This window comes from Hippocampus bargibanti, linkage group LG04, assembly GCF_051943395.1.
Source record: "Hippocampus bargibanti isolate YZ-2025 linkage group LG04, ASM5194339v1, whole genome shotgun sequence".
NCBI lineage: Eukaryota > Metazoa > Chordata > Actinopteri > Syngnathiformes > Syngnathidae > Hippocampus > Hippocampus bargibanti.
Genome location: NC_142737.1, coordinates 15,424,155 through 15,437,254, shown reverse-complemented (window position 1 = coordinate 15,437,254; position 13,100 = coordinate 15,424,155). Strand labels below are relative to the sequence as shown.

General features: G+C 40.7%; 1 protein-coding gene across 4 annotated transcripts; it reads right to left on the bottom strand.

Annotated features, from left to right (window-relative positions):
- Positions 1-350: 350 nt before the first annotated feature.
- ddhd2 (DDHD domain containing 2) lies at positions 351-13,088 on the bottom strand. Of its 4 annotated transcripts, XM_088994284.1 has the most exons (20): positions 12,962-13,088; positions 12,439-12,591; positions 9,955-10,150; positions 7,620-7,807; positions 7,451-7,540; positions 7,246-7,366; positions 6,644-6,733; positions 6,416-6,557; positions 6,096-6,304; positions 5,952-6,019; positions 5,750-5,869; positions 5,569-5,664; positions 4,990-5,154; positions 4,871-4,897; positions 4,319-4,474; positions 3,932-4,034; positions 3,624-3,785; positions 3,318-3,422; positions 2,023-2,200; positions 351-1,927 (listed from the first exon to the last, which is right to left on the bottom strand). In XM_088994284.1, exons 2-20 carry the CDS (start codon positions 12,556-12,558, stop codon positions 1,846-1,848), a joined length of 2,418 nt encoding a protein of 805 aa, XP_088850410.1. In that variant the 5' UTR covers positions 12,559-12,591; positions 12,962-13,088; the 3' UTR covers positions 351-1,845. The 4 variants fall into 4 exon arrangements, with proteins under 4 accessions (XP_088850410.1, XP_088850412.1, XP_088850413.1 ...); XM_088994286.1 differs by lacking the exon at positions 4,871-4,897 and having other exon boundaries at positions 12,962-13,087; XM_088994287.1 differs by lacking the exon at positions 3,318-3,422 and having other exon boundaries at positions 12,962-13,086.
- Positions 13,089-13,100: the final 12 nt, after the last annotated feature.

Here is a 13,100-nt window from a genome sequence, read left to right as displayed (position 1 = left end):
ACACAATGCAAGGGAATGGCTTTTTGTTATACCACCCTTCTCAAACCCGTTGGAATTTTGAGATACACAATAATCCCAGAGATCGACAGACCTGTAGAAAGATGAGGTTTTGTTGTCGGGGGGTAAATGAGAAACTTGTCTTTTGTCAAAGTAAACAACAGTGAAATAACCTCAATTAACAACAACGAGTTTGACAGAAAGACTTCGGCAGATATTTTTAATGTCTCCAAATTGAAGTTTACAAGCAAACTATTCATTAAACAGGGAGAATGGCATGTTGACATTGTCTACGAAGTTTAGCCCATATCAACCTCAGCTGTACAATCCAAATAAAAATGCTGACATACCCATGGAATGCATGACGCTGTTTTATTATGGCACACAAGAGATATAAACAACCATTAATTTTGTCCCATCACCAAGGACGCATGGCTTCAGCAGGGATGTCAAGTATATCATATATGTTCAGTGCTTCTTTGGAGAGTATAACATGTTGTTTTAACACAAAGAGACTTGAGGTGCAAAAACTGGAGATAAACCTTTACTGGTAGAGTTGAAACTGTCCAGTCAACAAGGTGGCTGGGAGAGGGCAAACAAGGTTATCTGAACACGAGTAAAAACTTAGTTACCTCAGACAATCTTAAATTTTCAATTAATGTTGATTAAGCACTTGTTGATGACAATGCGGCAGTTATGTTATTTCTGCACATACATGTTAAGAAACCACAGAGATGATCAAACATTTGTTTTGCTGTACATAGTGAGACACACTCTTGTACAATTCCTCGATTTGCAGGAATGCAGAATAGAAAGGTTAAATTTGTCCTTTGGCATGATAAAACTTGGGTTCTACAAATGTATCTTGCCATCTTATTCCTCTATACTGTATTTTAAGAGCAACATCTAAAATGGATGGATTTACGATTAAATGACTCACAACTCCTCGTGTGAATATGATGGGAGTGAAATAAAAAGAAGAGGATGTTTGAATGGAAAAGGAGTAATGTCGGCATGTTAGGGAAAATTGCACATTGTATAATCAGCAGCTTTTTGTTTCTTTGGGTGAACAGGATGAGAATTTTGGAACAGACACAGCAAAACTTCCATTTACTGAATATACAAAAAAATCAGTGAGCCAAACTAAAATTAGTATTAATAAAGCTAAGGGGATAAACAGGTGCTCCCTTCAACACGTTCTACTGTATCATAAATTGCACTTGAGCAATTGTATATGTTTTTCTTTAATGCTAACAGAGGTGGCTAATCCATGTGCATAGGGAGTAAAAAACTGCCAAACATTTGGCTATCACCACAGGTGTTTTGACTCAACCGGTCGCTCCGCACCTGGGTTTTCCACCTCTGATCCTGAAATTGTGGTCATAGTGAAGTAAAATCTTCTGCATCACCTAGTAAGAGTTGTGCGCTTGATATACAGTAAAGTCTCGTTATATCGATATCGGATATATCGATAGTCCCGGTTATATCGATACTATTTCTATGCACGCACGGAGAAAATTGCATGCAAACAGGGTCGGATATATCGATAGTCCCGGTTATATCGATATTTTTTCGGACTCCCTTGAATATCGATATAACGAGACTTTACTGTATTGATAATAATGAAAAGTGCAAGGTAAGGAAAAGTAGACAAGAAAAGTGCAACGCATAACATGACATGAGAATCAATAAGTAAACACAAACCCAGATTGGGTGATGACTGAAATCGTGATTGATATCGCTGGCCAGAGATCACTTGACCTTAAAGACATTCTGGAGGACGATTACACAACCTCTGCTAACTTTCCTTCTCAAGTTTGCTGAAGTGGATTTTATCGAGAAAACGAGTTACTGTTGAGTCTGTTCCACTGTGACATCCAATTTGTCGTAAATCTCCTTGAGCAGCAACAGAGCAGCATCTTCAGATTCCCTGACAGACCAAAAGTCACAAAGAAATGTCTTAAATGAACGTACACAAGGGCAGTTGACGCAGGCGGCTCTTCTTTATATCCAAGTCCTACTTACCAATAACAAAGGTGAGACTGAATGGCAAACAAATATTCATTGAAGCTTTCTATTGGTTTTTCCTGAAGCACATAGTCAATCCGTCGCCCTCCATTCAACATCCCCACTTTTATTTCTGCTTGCTCCGCCTGCTCTGGCGGCTCTCTTGATCCTGAGAATTCCACATCCTCGCACTTGCCTGCAGAGACAACGGAAACACCAATTAGACATCCACTTATGAGGATGATTTGTTTTTCTGTGACAAGAAAAGTGTGGTGGAATCCATTTTGAAAACACAAGTCAGCTCAAATTCCTAAAAGTGTAAAAAGTCAGCAAGAATGTGAGAACGAATCTGATCTGACCTCCTGGTCTCAAAACAGACATTATCATGAATAGATTCAATTCTCAGCATCTCTGGTGTGTATGGTGTCGGATATTTCCACCTTTTGAATACCCAATCTTGCTGGAATAATAGGACAGACATACTGTACATGCATAAAAATGACACCTGCAGGGGGAGCGCCACATCCACAGTCCTGAACGACAATATCTGGCTAATTGCCGTATACAGTGCTGCAGAATTCTTCAGTGGCAGTGTTTATACAACGCAACAGTTTAATTAAAAGAGCAGAGGTTAGGTGCAGGAGGGAGCATACAGCAGTCAAAGAGTTAGAACAGGTCCCGTTTGACGCTCAGTGACAATAATAATGCGGGAATCCAAAGTAATGACAGCGGGACCTCCAAAGCTGCAAACAAAATTGCTCTGTGACCCCGGTTGACACAGGTTTATGTTTCTCTTCATATGGGGTCTTTTGTGTCGTACTTTGTCTGGTCCCTCACCAAGGACCTGTTTGCCATGGGTGACCCTGCCAGGGGCATAAAGCCCCAGACAACTTAGCTCCTAGGATCATTGGGACACACAAACCTCTCCATCACGGTAATATTAATAATATTTTTTACTAAGGGTTCATTGAATGTGCGTCTAATAATAATAATAATAATAATAATAATAATAATAATAATACATTTCATTTCTAAGCGCCTTTCAAAACTCTCAAGGTCACTTTACAGTCACAGGATACATTTTTCTGCGGGTGAATACCTCCAAAGAGGTTAAGAACCACTGCTCTAGTCATTTCTTTGAAAGGCGCTTGTAAATTACATTATTATTATTATTATGTTCAGAAAAGGAAAATAATTTCAAATTGTAACGATCAATCACAACCTTTCACTACTTTGTTGGTTTTCACTCAACGTAAAACATTTTTTAAAATCATATTTTTTTTAATGGAAGCTGGGTTACTACCCTGTCTTACCTTGGAAGTAATGCCTATGAAGGGCCCTGGGCCACTCAAATACTTTAATCCAAAAATCACCCTTTTGATCTTCCTTCTGAGCAGAGGCACAAACTGCAGCCAACGCTAAAGGTCACAATAAAGTGCAAAGAGGCGCGGGTAGCAGGTGTGAGCGGCAGACAGAGTTTGAGACAAACAGGCAAGATGTTGGCAAGCAGAGAGTGAGGAGCATGAGGACAGGGGGGTTAGACAGACACATACGCACATCAACACACTTTACATATTTACAGTACGTACTGTACAGTATACTTCCTAAGTCCAACCTACCTTGTGTCTCCTGAAGGTTTCCTTGTGTTCCACCGTCTCCCGCATCTACTGGAGGTAATGCAGCAACAGGTAGTCTGGAAAGTGACTGCCAAGCTGTCCTTAATGATCCTAGTACATTATTTTTCAAATCTATGCTCATGCGGGTCAAGCTGTCCTTCAGTTCTAGAAGATAAAAATGCATATTTTCATGATTATTAAAGATAAAGTCGTGCCTCAAAAGTATGTGATCAGAATCAGAATCCCTTTATTCGTCCCACAATGGGGAAATTTGCAGAAGTGATGCAGAAGAAGAAAAACAAAATCCTTACCTAAGTGCATCCTCTTGCGGCCTTTATGGTGTGGAATTAACATGGGCTCTAAGTCAACTTCTGAAACAATCATGGGTTCGATCCGGTAAGCGACAGGATCAAACTGCATCATAAAAATAAACAAATAAATAAATAAATAACCAAATGAACGAATGAATAAATAAATAAATTTGTCATCAGATTATTTTGAGAGTATATTAAAACAAACAAACAAAATCACACAGATTTATTAATAAAAACATAAATAAACAGACTAGCAAACAATTAAAAAAACAATAGAAACACTATTAAATGAAAACGGAGTGTCATCGGACATTGTGAAACCAACCAAGTGACAGATAAAAGTGGCTGTTCATAAGGAAAGTGTGAATATTTGTAGTTGCGCACCGGGTGATAGATGTTATAAAAGCTCTTGCAGGTTGGGAAGCTGTAGTTGAGATCAATGCGTTTAAGTCCCCGGACAGTGAGAAACATTCCAATGGGGGATCCAAAAGCAAAAAAGGTCTGCGGCTGGAACGCCAGTTGTGGGTAATCAACGGATACCTGGAGAGAGAAGATTTCATCAGACTAGTCAAACTGCAAATATGTTGATGTGTTAGAGTTAGACAAATCACACAGTGGGTGCAATCATGCTGAATTACTTTCAAAAATATTGAGACAACTTTGGGAAAGAATGAGCGCAGGCAAGGAAGAGAGCTTGTCGCACATGCAGGACAGGATGAAAATCGAAAGAGGGCTTTTTTTTTTGAACTGAGAAGTACTTTTGGGTCCTGCAAAGGTTCTACAACTTCTTTCACAATATCCAATCGTCGGCGAGCTATTTTTATAAGACACCTGCTATAGAATTATATGCTCCTTAGGAACGAGGCAGTGCCGCTGAGCATCATATTAGTGACCCCTGAACTATACTGTTTTTCAATACTACCACTTGAGACAAACCTGTCCCTGGGCTATGCCTCCACTGGTCTGTCCGGGCAAGCAGGTGGGAGAGAAGCAGGAGGGTGATGCATGAAGGCTGGAGGCAAAGGTAATCGTTTCCATGCATGCATGTGTGGTACCTGTCCGATCCCCATGTTGAAATATTCATAATCTACAGCGCTGGTGCTGGACTGTGTCCTGAGGAACTGGCCCTTTACGATTGCAGAATCCGCATACTGGTTACCATTGTCTTCACAGTGGCACTGAACTTGTTGCACTCGAGACACATGTCCGTCTTTGGGATCCTAAGTGAACACATTGTTTTATTGCATTCGGAAATATAATCAGACAAATCAAATTGAATCTAATGATATGCTGGACAAACATAAATGATGTTAGAACGTACAATACATGAAATAAGGAAGGTGTTCACTGCACTACACTTTTCCCACATTTTGTTCAAGTCTTATTCGTTATCTTTGATGGATAAAAATAGTTTCTCCCGCAAAAAGAAGAAGTACAAGAAGTCCAAGATGGTGCCCGAGTAGGCAGCCGTCAGCAAGAGGCCGCGAGAGTTGCTGTCTTCACAACAGGTCCTGTATTCTTTGTTTTACTACTTCTTTCTTTCCTTTCCTCTTATTTTCATCACTTCGCTGCTGTGAAATGTACATTTCTCTACTGCGAGACACACCAAATCTCATTAAGTAGCTGTGTCTGACCTCTGAAAAATACTTTCTCCTGACATATTTCAGGATCTTCTTCCGGGGTCCAAGAGGAATTCCTATTTCTTTCAGATCATTTTCTTGACAAAGACCCTAAAGGAAAATAAAGAGTTTCGGAAAGCTTACACACGTACTGCATACAACTATTCCTTTTTTTCCCCCTGTGTTTGCGTGGTACCAGTGATTCCAGGTCCAGATTTTCTGCCTTAAATATGGGCAAGTATTGCTGCAGGCCCAGTTGGGTGAGAGCCAGCTCAAGTGTGTCATGGTCCAGATGACAGGAGTTATCAGGCAGCACCTTCGACATAAAGTTGGTTATATACCAACTCACTTGATCGGTCCACTTATTGAGAAAGCAATCTTCGTGGACACAACTGTACCTCCTCTTTTGCTGACTCTTCTGAACCACTTATCTGGTTGGTTAGCAAGTCAAACAGGATCAATGAACCTATTGGAAGACATTACGTGTTTTATTATTTGAGGCAACTGTTAAATCGATAAGTCTAAGTCTATGTGTTTCTAACCAAGGCTATGACCCACGACAGAAATGTCCCCCTTGAACTTAGGGTGACGCTGTTGAAAGAGAATGTGTAGTCTGTTGATCTCTGAGGCGACCGTGTCCACTATGGTCTGGCAGTAGGTGGGACTGTTATAGAAAAACAAGTCGAGCAGTGTGTCGTTGGTGAAATGTCTCAGTCTGCTGATGCTAGGCAGAGTGATCCTATGGATATCCCTGGGAAGGAGAAAAAGCAAATCACATCAAATCCAATGAGTCGAAACGTGGCTGCTAAGGGAGAGGAATTGTGTTTGCATGTTCATACTTGGACTGTGTATATACACTTACTCATCCACACCAGTGGCACCTCCATGTAGAGCACTGTGCCAATTCACTGGGAGGAACTCCACTTTGCCAACCTTGCCCTCTAGCTGGGCATTCTTATAATGAGAAGCCAACAAGGACAGAGACACACTGCGAAAGTCATTCACTGGAAAGACAAGAATAGACTATGAATGAAAAATATATTTCCGCACAGTGTATGAAATGCACAATAACAAACAAACATATACATACCACACTGTATAATGGATCTGAAGCGCATGTCACATGCAGGACCGATGCCATGGACCATAAACACAAGGTGGTCCACCTTGTCCGGTTCACCTTCAAACAAATCAATAATTCAATGCCAAATGTGGCTGCCATTAATACAAAAACAAAATAAGCACCTGCTAGCACATTCTTTGACACAGCGTTTCCAATGGGGTACCTAACAAAGTGTCCAGTGTGTCAATATTATCGATAAAGGAATGTAACTCATTAACTGCCATTCCCGAATTTGTTCAGGTTTTGGTTTTCTTGCGGGGGTGCAGATGGAGCTACGGTCAGACCACTGGTAATGTTTTTCCCTCCCACGAGGGGGCAGCACTTGCCTTTTGTACAGCCGCCCCCACTTCGAGCTCAGATAACGCCTGACCCGTAGAATTTACGAATGAGCATTTTTTTCTGATAAAAAAAGAGAGTCTAAGGTTTCTTACACTGCATTGAACATTTATGTAGTCCTAAAACTCAATATTCTGTCAGTCTTGAAATTTGAGTGAAAATGACAAAAACCCTGGCACTGGAGTGGACACATATTTGCACATCGTCTGACAATGAATGAGTTAACAGCATACCATCGGGTATTTCCACAGGGATGTTGTTAATCCCACGTTTGACTGTTCGTGGACGGGTATTCTCAGATGGTGAGGAAACCCAATCTTCTTGGAATCCTATTGGCTGATACTGCATTATCAGCTGAAAAAGGAGCAATTGAAAAGTGGACAGCATTAGGAAAAAAATGAAGATGAATTACGGTGATGTTAATGGTCCAGAAATCACCTTGGGATTGTGTAAAATGACCGTCTCTCCTGTGGGAAAATCCAACTTTGTTTTCCACTCATCTAAAGTAACTGCGATCATATAAGCATCCTGTAAAATTGCAACATGTCAACTATTTCTTCTTGAGAAAAAGGCTTGATGCAAAGGAGCTTCACTTGTCTCAGAGTACCTCTAGGATGACGCCGAAGTCTTCTTTGTACGGCATGAATCTCATGTCTTTGTCTCCCTTGAAGAACCACGTGCAGCGGCGAACTTCAGTGGGAGCTTGTTCCCAGTACACAGCATAGAATTTCCTCTCCTTGACATGGACATCGTAGCGTTCGCCCTCCACAGCCACCACCACCTCATCATCACCACCTACCACCCAGTTAGACATCAGACCAGGAGTGGGTAAAAGATTGGCTGCAGGCTGCTTTAATCTAGTCTTTTTTTTAATCCAGCCCCACAGCATTTGACTTTTCAGGTAACTCATTTTTTTACATTTGTATATTTACTGACATATATCATTAAATGATTTGTTTATGGTAATTAACAAAATAAGTGAAATGAATGATAACCGACCTTTTGCAAAAACAAGTCACTCCTATGTAAATGCACTGTGAATAAAACATTAAAGGACAACCGACGCCGCCGGACAAGTTGTGTCGATAATTTGTAAAATCACTTCAAATGACTTCTACTGAGCGTATTTCACAAAGATTATAGCTATATTTTAAGTTTCAAGACTCGCTCTGAATATTCAGGAAGTCTTGTTTTTGAGTTGATGACGATGCCTGACGTGACGTCACGTCTGGAACGCCCCTGACCGAGAAAGCGACACACAATGCATTTTGGGTACTTTGTTTGGTCTGAAAATGAAATTAGAAGGAAAACACATGAATAATGTGATGATGATTCATTGTGTGTTGCACCAAGACTACTATTTGATACTAGTTGAAACAAATTCCCAGCAGACAAATCAGCCCATTTCCAATGGCGGTTTTGCGCCATCTTATGCATTTTCTGGGACACTACATTGGAGTCGTGATGGCTCAAATTGGTATGGGAGGACTTCTTTAATTGATTGCAAATATTTATGCTTTCCTCTTCAGAACATTTTGAATCATATGCATAACTGGATGAGTAACAAGAAAGCATCTTCTCCGAATCAGAAGCCATTGTTTTGATTCCAGACATCCTGGCGTGACGTCACGAACAAGGGGGCGGGACCTTCTGAAACTGCATCTTCTGGGTCATTTTGAAGTAGTTTTGGGACACTTTAACTCATTTTTATTGGTGTTTTGTATTTGACTAAAAATATCAGCCTGCATGTTTTGGGTATTTTAGATGCTATAAAACGTTTTCTGATGTCAGTTAGGAAACAAAAAAATGGTGTCGGTTGTCCTTTAAGCGTACATACGAAGAATTGAGAATTTGAGTTCAAGTATGTCAATAATGAATATTAATGTGTTTGTAGCAGTAATAGCAGTAGTACCGTATTTTCTGGTTTATAAGGTGCACCAGAGTATAAGGTGCACCCCCAATGAATTGGATTGAATTGGATTGGATTTGCCTTTATTAGTCTCGCAGTGGAGAAATTTACATTTCACAGCAGCAAAGTTATGAAATGCAAAGTTAAGAATGGTGTATTTTCAAACTTTTTCCATATATAAGGTGCACCGGATTATAAGGATCACCTTCAATTAAAGAAAAAAGATTTCCATACATAATATATGAATTGATAAAAGGAATCCAAATAATGTAAGGCGCAGGGTCATCTTGAAAAGAAAATGAAGGCTTTTGGGTGCGCCTTACCAGTGTTTGAAACTCATGACAAAAAAGTTAGCGGACACCAGGGCAGACAACTCTGAAAAGTTGCCTGCCCTGCCATAAAGTTGCCTGCCCGGCCATACAGTTGCTAGCCCCATTTTTCACAACTTGAAACATAATAAGACGACTAAGCGCAAAAAAAACCATTATTGCGAAGTATAAATGATTTTTTTAATTAAGGAAGTACCTTGCACAAGTGCTTCCTTGCTTAATTTATGGTAAATATCCCTTGCTGACGATTTTGCTCCAGTTGTCGTTTGTCGTCATGGTGCACAATGTGCACAACGTTCGTTTGGCAATTTGCATACTCGGCACGGCAGCCAATCAGAAGCCTGTTTCGTGCTTCGGACTATACCGTGACTGTCAAGTGTACTTGAGAGTTTTGAAAGGCGCTTCGAAAGAGGAGTCCACGTGGTTTGTAGCAATTTGCTTGTAGCTTTTGCTTTATTAAATAAAACAAATGTTTGATTTGAAAAAAAACTTTTTTTCTTGAAGTTTTGAAAGTACGCCTGACGTAATAGTTGGACAACCCCGGCCTGCGGGCAGACGTTATTTCAAACACTGGCCTTACACACCGGAAAACTTGGTAGTTGTAGCAGTAGTAGCAGTAGTAGTAGTAGTAGCAGTAAAAGTATTACTGTATTCGACATTTCAGTGAGTAGTTGTGTGTCATGGCATAAATTGTTCATGCTTACGTGCATTGTCAGCATTCTCTAATTTGTCTGAGTCTTCTCTGCTAAAAGGGAGCCAGCGTGCATTATCATCGCCGCCCTGTTTGTAGTAGAACCAGTGAGGCTGCACTTTTTGGTAAGGAGGCGGGACATGCTCTGTATCGAGCATCTGGAAGGATGAAGTCAAATCAGGACAGGCTTCATCCACTGCCAACAGCACCTGTAGAAAAAAAAAATCCAAAGTGTTGGTATGCAAGTGAGGAAACATAGAAGTCAGTGGTAAGTCCGATTTGATCCATTAAGCTCCGAATCAAAGGATCGAGAGGCCAGCCGGCAAAGTAAAGAACACCAGGCTCGAAAGCACCGACCCTCCTTTCCAGTTGGTCACAGAGACAAAGCGCTGTTGTACCCTGCCCTCCATTCATCCAGCTTTCCCCTCTTTGTACAAGTGACAAACACATCTTATAAACAGCCCAACGTCCTTGAATTTTAACCATTCGGAGCCTTCCATCGCTTGACACAAAATCACCAAATTGCCAAGTCAGGAAACAAGTCAAGCGGGTGTTGACATTTCCAGAAAAATGATTTATAATTTGGGATATGTGTTTCCGAAGAGCTATTGAAGATAGTTGCCAAACCTCGTAGGGTCAACGCAATAACCTGTCACCAAACGTTAAGAGTGTGTGAAACCATAAAGAGGAACAGTATGTGACTTCCACGTATAGTCTAAATATTTCTTCCCCAAGACACAAGGGCAGTGTCTTCATTTTGCAATGCTGGCGCTCAGCAGCGAAAGAATGTAGCAGCTATTTTTGTCCATTACAATAGGAGCACAAACCAACTCTCACACTAAATAAGAATTACCGAGCACTGAGATTGATTGACCTTGAGTGGTGCGAATTGCGACAATGCTGAGTCAATAGACTATTTCAGGCCTATCACTGCCTTGGCGTTGGGCAAGGTGTTAGAAGTTGTTGCAGAGAGGCCCATTGTTACTTTTATCACATGTGGTCTATAGCTCAATCAGGGGAGGCTGGCAGGCAAAGGATTATACCCCTTGCTAGTGTGTTTCTTCACAAATTTGCATTTGACTAATTACTGTTGACATACAGTGACTTGTGAAAATATGAACTTCTTGACCTTTTTACACATTTCAGGCTTAACAAAATAATCCATCCATTCTCCATCTATCTCCAATCTTATTCTCACGAGGGTCCCAGGCCGTATGGTCTTCAGGCAGCATGTAGTGTACACCTTGAGTTAGTCACCAGCCAATTGCAATGCACAGATAAACAAACAAGCATTTGAGGTCACACTCACACCTCTGAACATTTTAGGGGGATCCACAAACCTGCCATGCAAATTTTCGGAATGAGGGAGAAAACCCACACAGAGTCAATGAGAACTTCACACAGGAAGGACACAACCGGAATCAGGCCCAGTATTTCAGTGAGCCCAACATGTTACATCTATTTTCAAAGACTGTGTCGCAAGGTTCAAACATATATATAAAATTTAATTGTGGGACACAACCGTAAAAACAACAAAAACAAACAAAATTCATATGTTACTATGAATTTGGTGTTCTTAGAAATAAAACATAACAAAAAGAATAACGGGGAGTGTAATATTATTCAACCATTTTACTGTAGATGCAGCTAACTCACTGCTGAAGTCCTCTGGGGATTTCAGAATGATCCAATGCTGACCTAAATGGTTGATGATGATAAATAGATCCCACATGTACATAATCTAGTCTCAATATAAATGCACTTTCTCTGTGATGGTCACAGAGCTTTTTTAAAAGACAACTGGGGAGTGAGATGCATCCTAAATACCAAAGAACACACCAAGACTACTGTAAAAGGACGCTTTGATCCTCTCCTCTTTCATCTAGAACTGCTTCATGTCACAAAGAGGGTACAGCAAGTGCTGAAGAATGAATGACTGTCTGTGTCTTTGTGCTGTCATGTTATTTGCTATTTAGTTTTTTTTTTGTTTTACTTCAAGATGGCGTCGCGAGAGTGGCTGCCTTTCCAGCAGCTCCTGTATTTTGTTTTGTACTTCTTTCTTTCCTTTCCTCTTCCTTTCATAACTGTGCTGCTGTGGAATGTAAATTTCTCCACTGCTAGACAAATATAGGTACATCCAATCCAAAGAAGGTTTTGGATAACGTTGTTAAAGAAGGATTAGGATATGAAAAGATTTCGCAAGATTTAAACATCTTGCAGAGAACTGTTCGATTAATCACGTTAAAACCGTGAGCAAATCAGATCAATCATACCAAGACTCTGCCATCCTTTGAAACATTCAGCACAAACAAGGAAAGCACTGATCAGAGATACAGTCAAGATGCCCATGCAACTCTGGATCAACTGCAGAGATCTAAGGTTGGGTGACTCTGTCCAAAGGGCAACTATTACTCACACCAAATTGACCGAAATGGAATGAGCGACAAGAGCAAAGCAACTTTCAAAGAAATAAACAAAAAGTCCCGTTTGAACTCACCTGGTCAACATGTGTGTTTTCTGTAGTCTCTGCCAGATCGGGGCTGCTCAACCTTTCCTCGTCTTTCGTGGAAGAGGCAGTCGGAGACAGAACCCCCTGGTCAGCAGAACTAAGGGACATTCGCTCAATCTTATCCCAAGCCGCCGCCGTGGCCTGGGGGAAGGGGTTGGGCAACATAAATGCACTCCTATCTGTCAAACCGGACTACTGGAGCTACACAAATAAGTGTTTACATTGACGCGAGCATTACATCATCACTAAATTGGGTTAAAGGACACAAACTATGTAAGGTTTGCTAATACTGTCATTGCGACCTAGCGCAGAACCCCACAGTTCACAGGTTGAAACATTAAAAACACAATTGAATGAAACTTTATTTGGCCGCCATCACAGCTTTGAGACATAATGTTTGTTTACATGCTAGCTTGGGTAAGTAACGAGGGACGGCGAGGTTTATGAGTATCACATGCTATTTTTATTTGTTTATTTATTTTGTAGACAAGGAACCTACACTTGAACTCACCGACAATCTCCAAAATGCTCAGGCGAAGAGGTTTCGTATTGTTTATTGTACTAACTCCAACTGGCTGGGTTAGCCATTAGCCAAGGACGATCTCCTGTCAAACGGTGCTCTCTTTAAGTTCTCCGGAATTTGAATATCC

What these genes read in the sequence shown, in the direction of transcription:
- ddhd2 (XM_088994284.1), bottom strand. Translation starts at nt 12,558, where the DNA reads ATGTCCCTTAGTTCTGCTGACCAGGGGGTTCTGTCTCCGACTGCCTCT. An exon ending in TGTCGTGGGTCATAGCCTTG is followed by an intron (nt 6,020 to 6,095) that starts GTTAGAAACACA and finishes GTCTTCCAATAG; the next exon opens with GTTCATTGATCCTGTTTGAC. An exon ending in ATCTGGACCTGGAATCACTG is followed by an intron (nt 5,665 to 5,749) that starts GTACCACGCAAA and finishes ATTTTCCTTTAG; the next exon opens with GGTCTTTGTCAAGAAAATGA.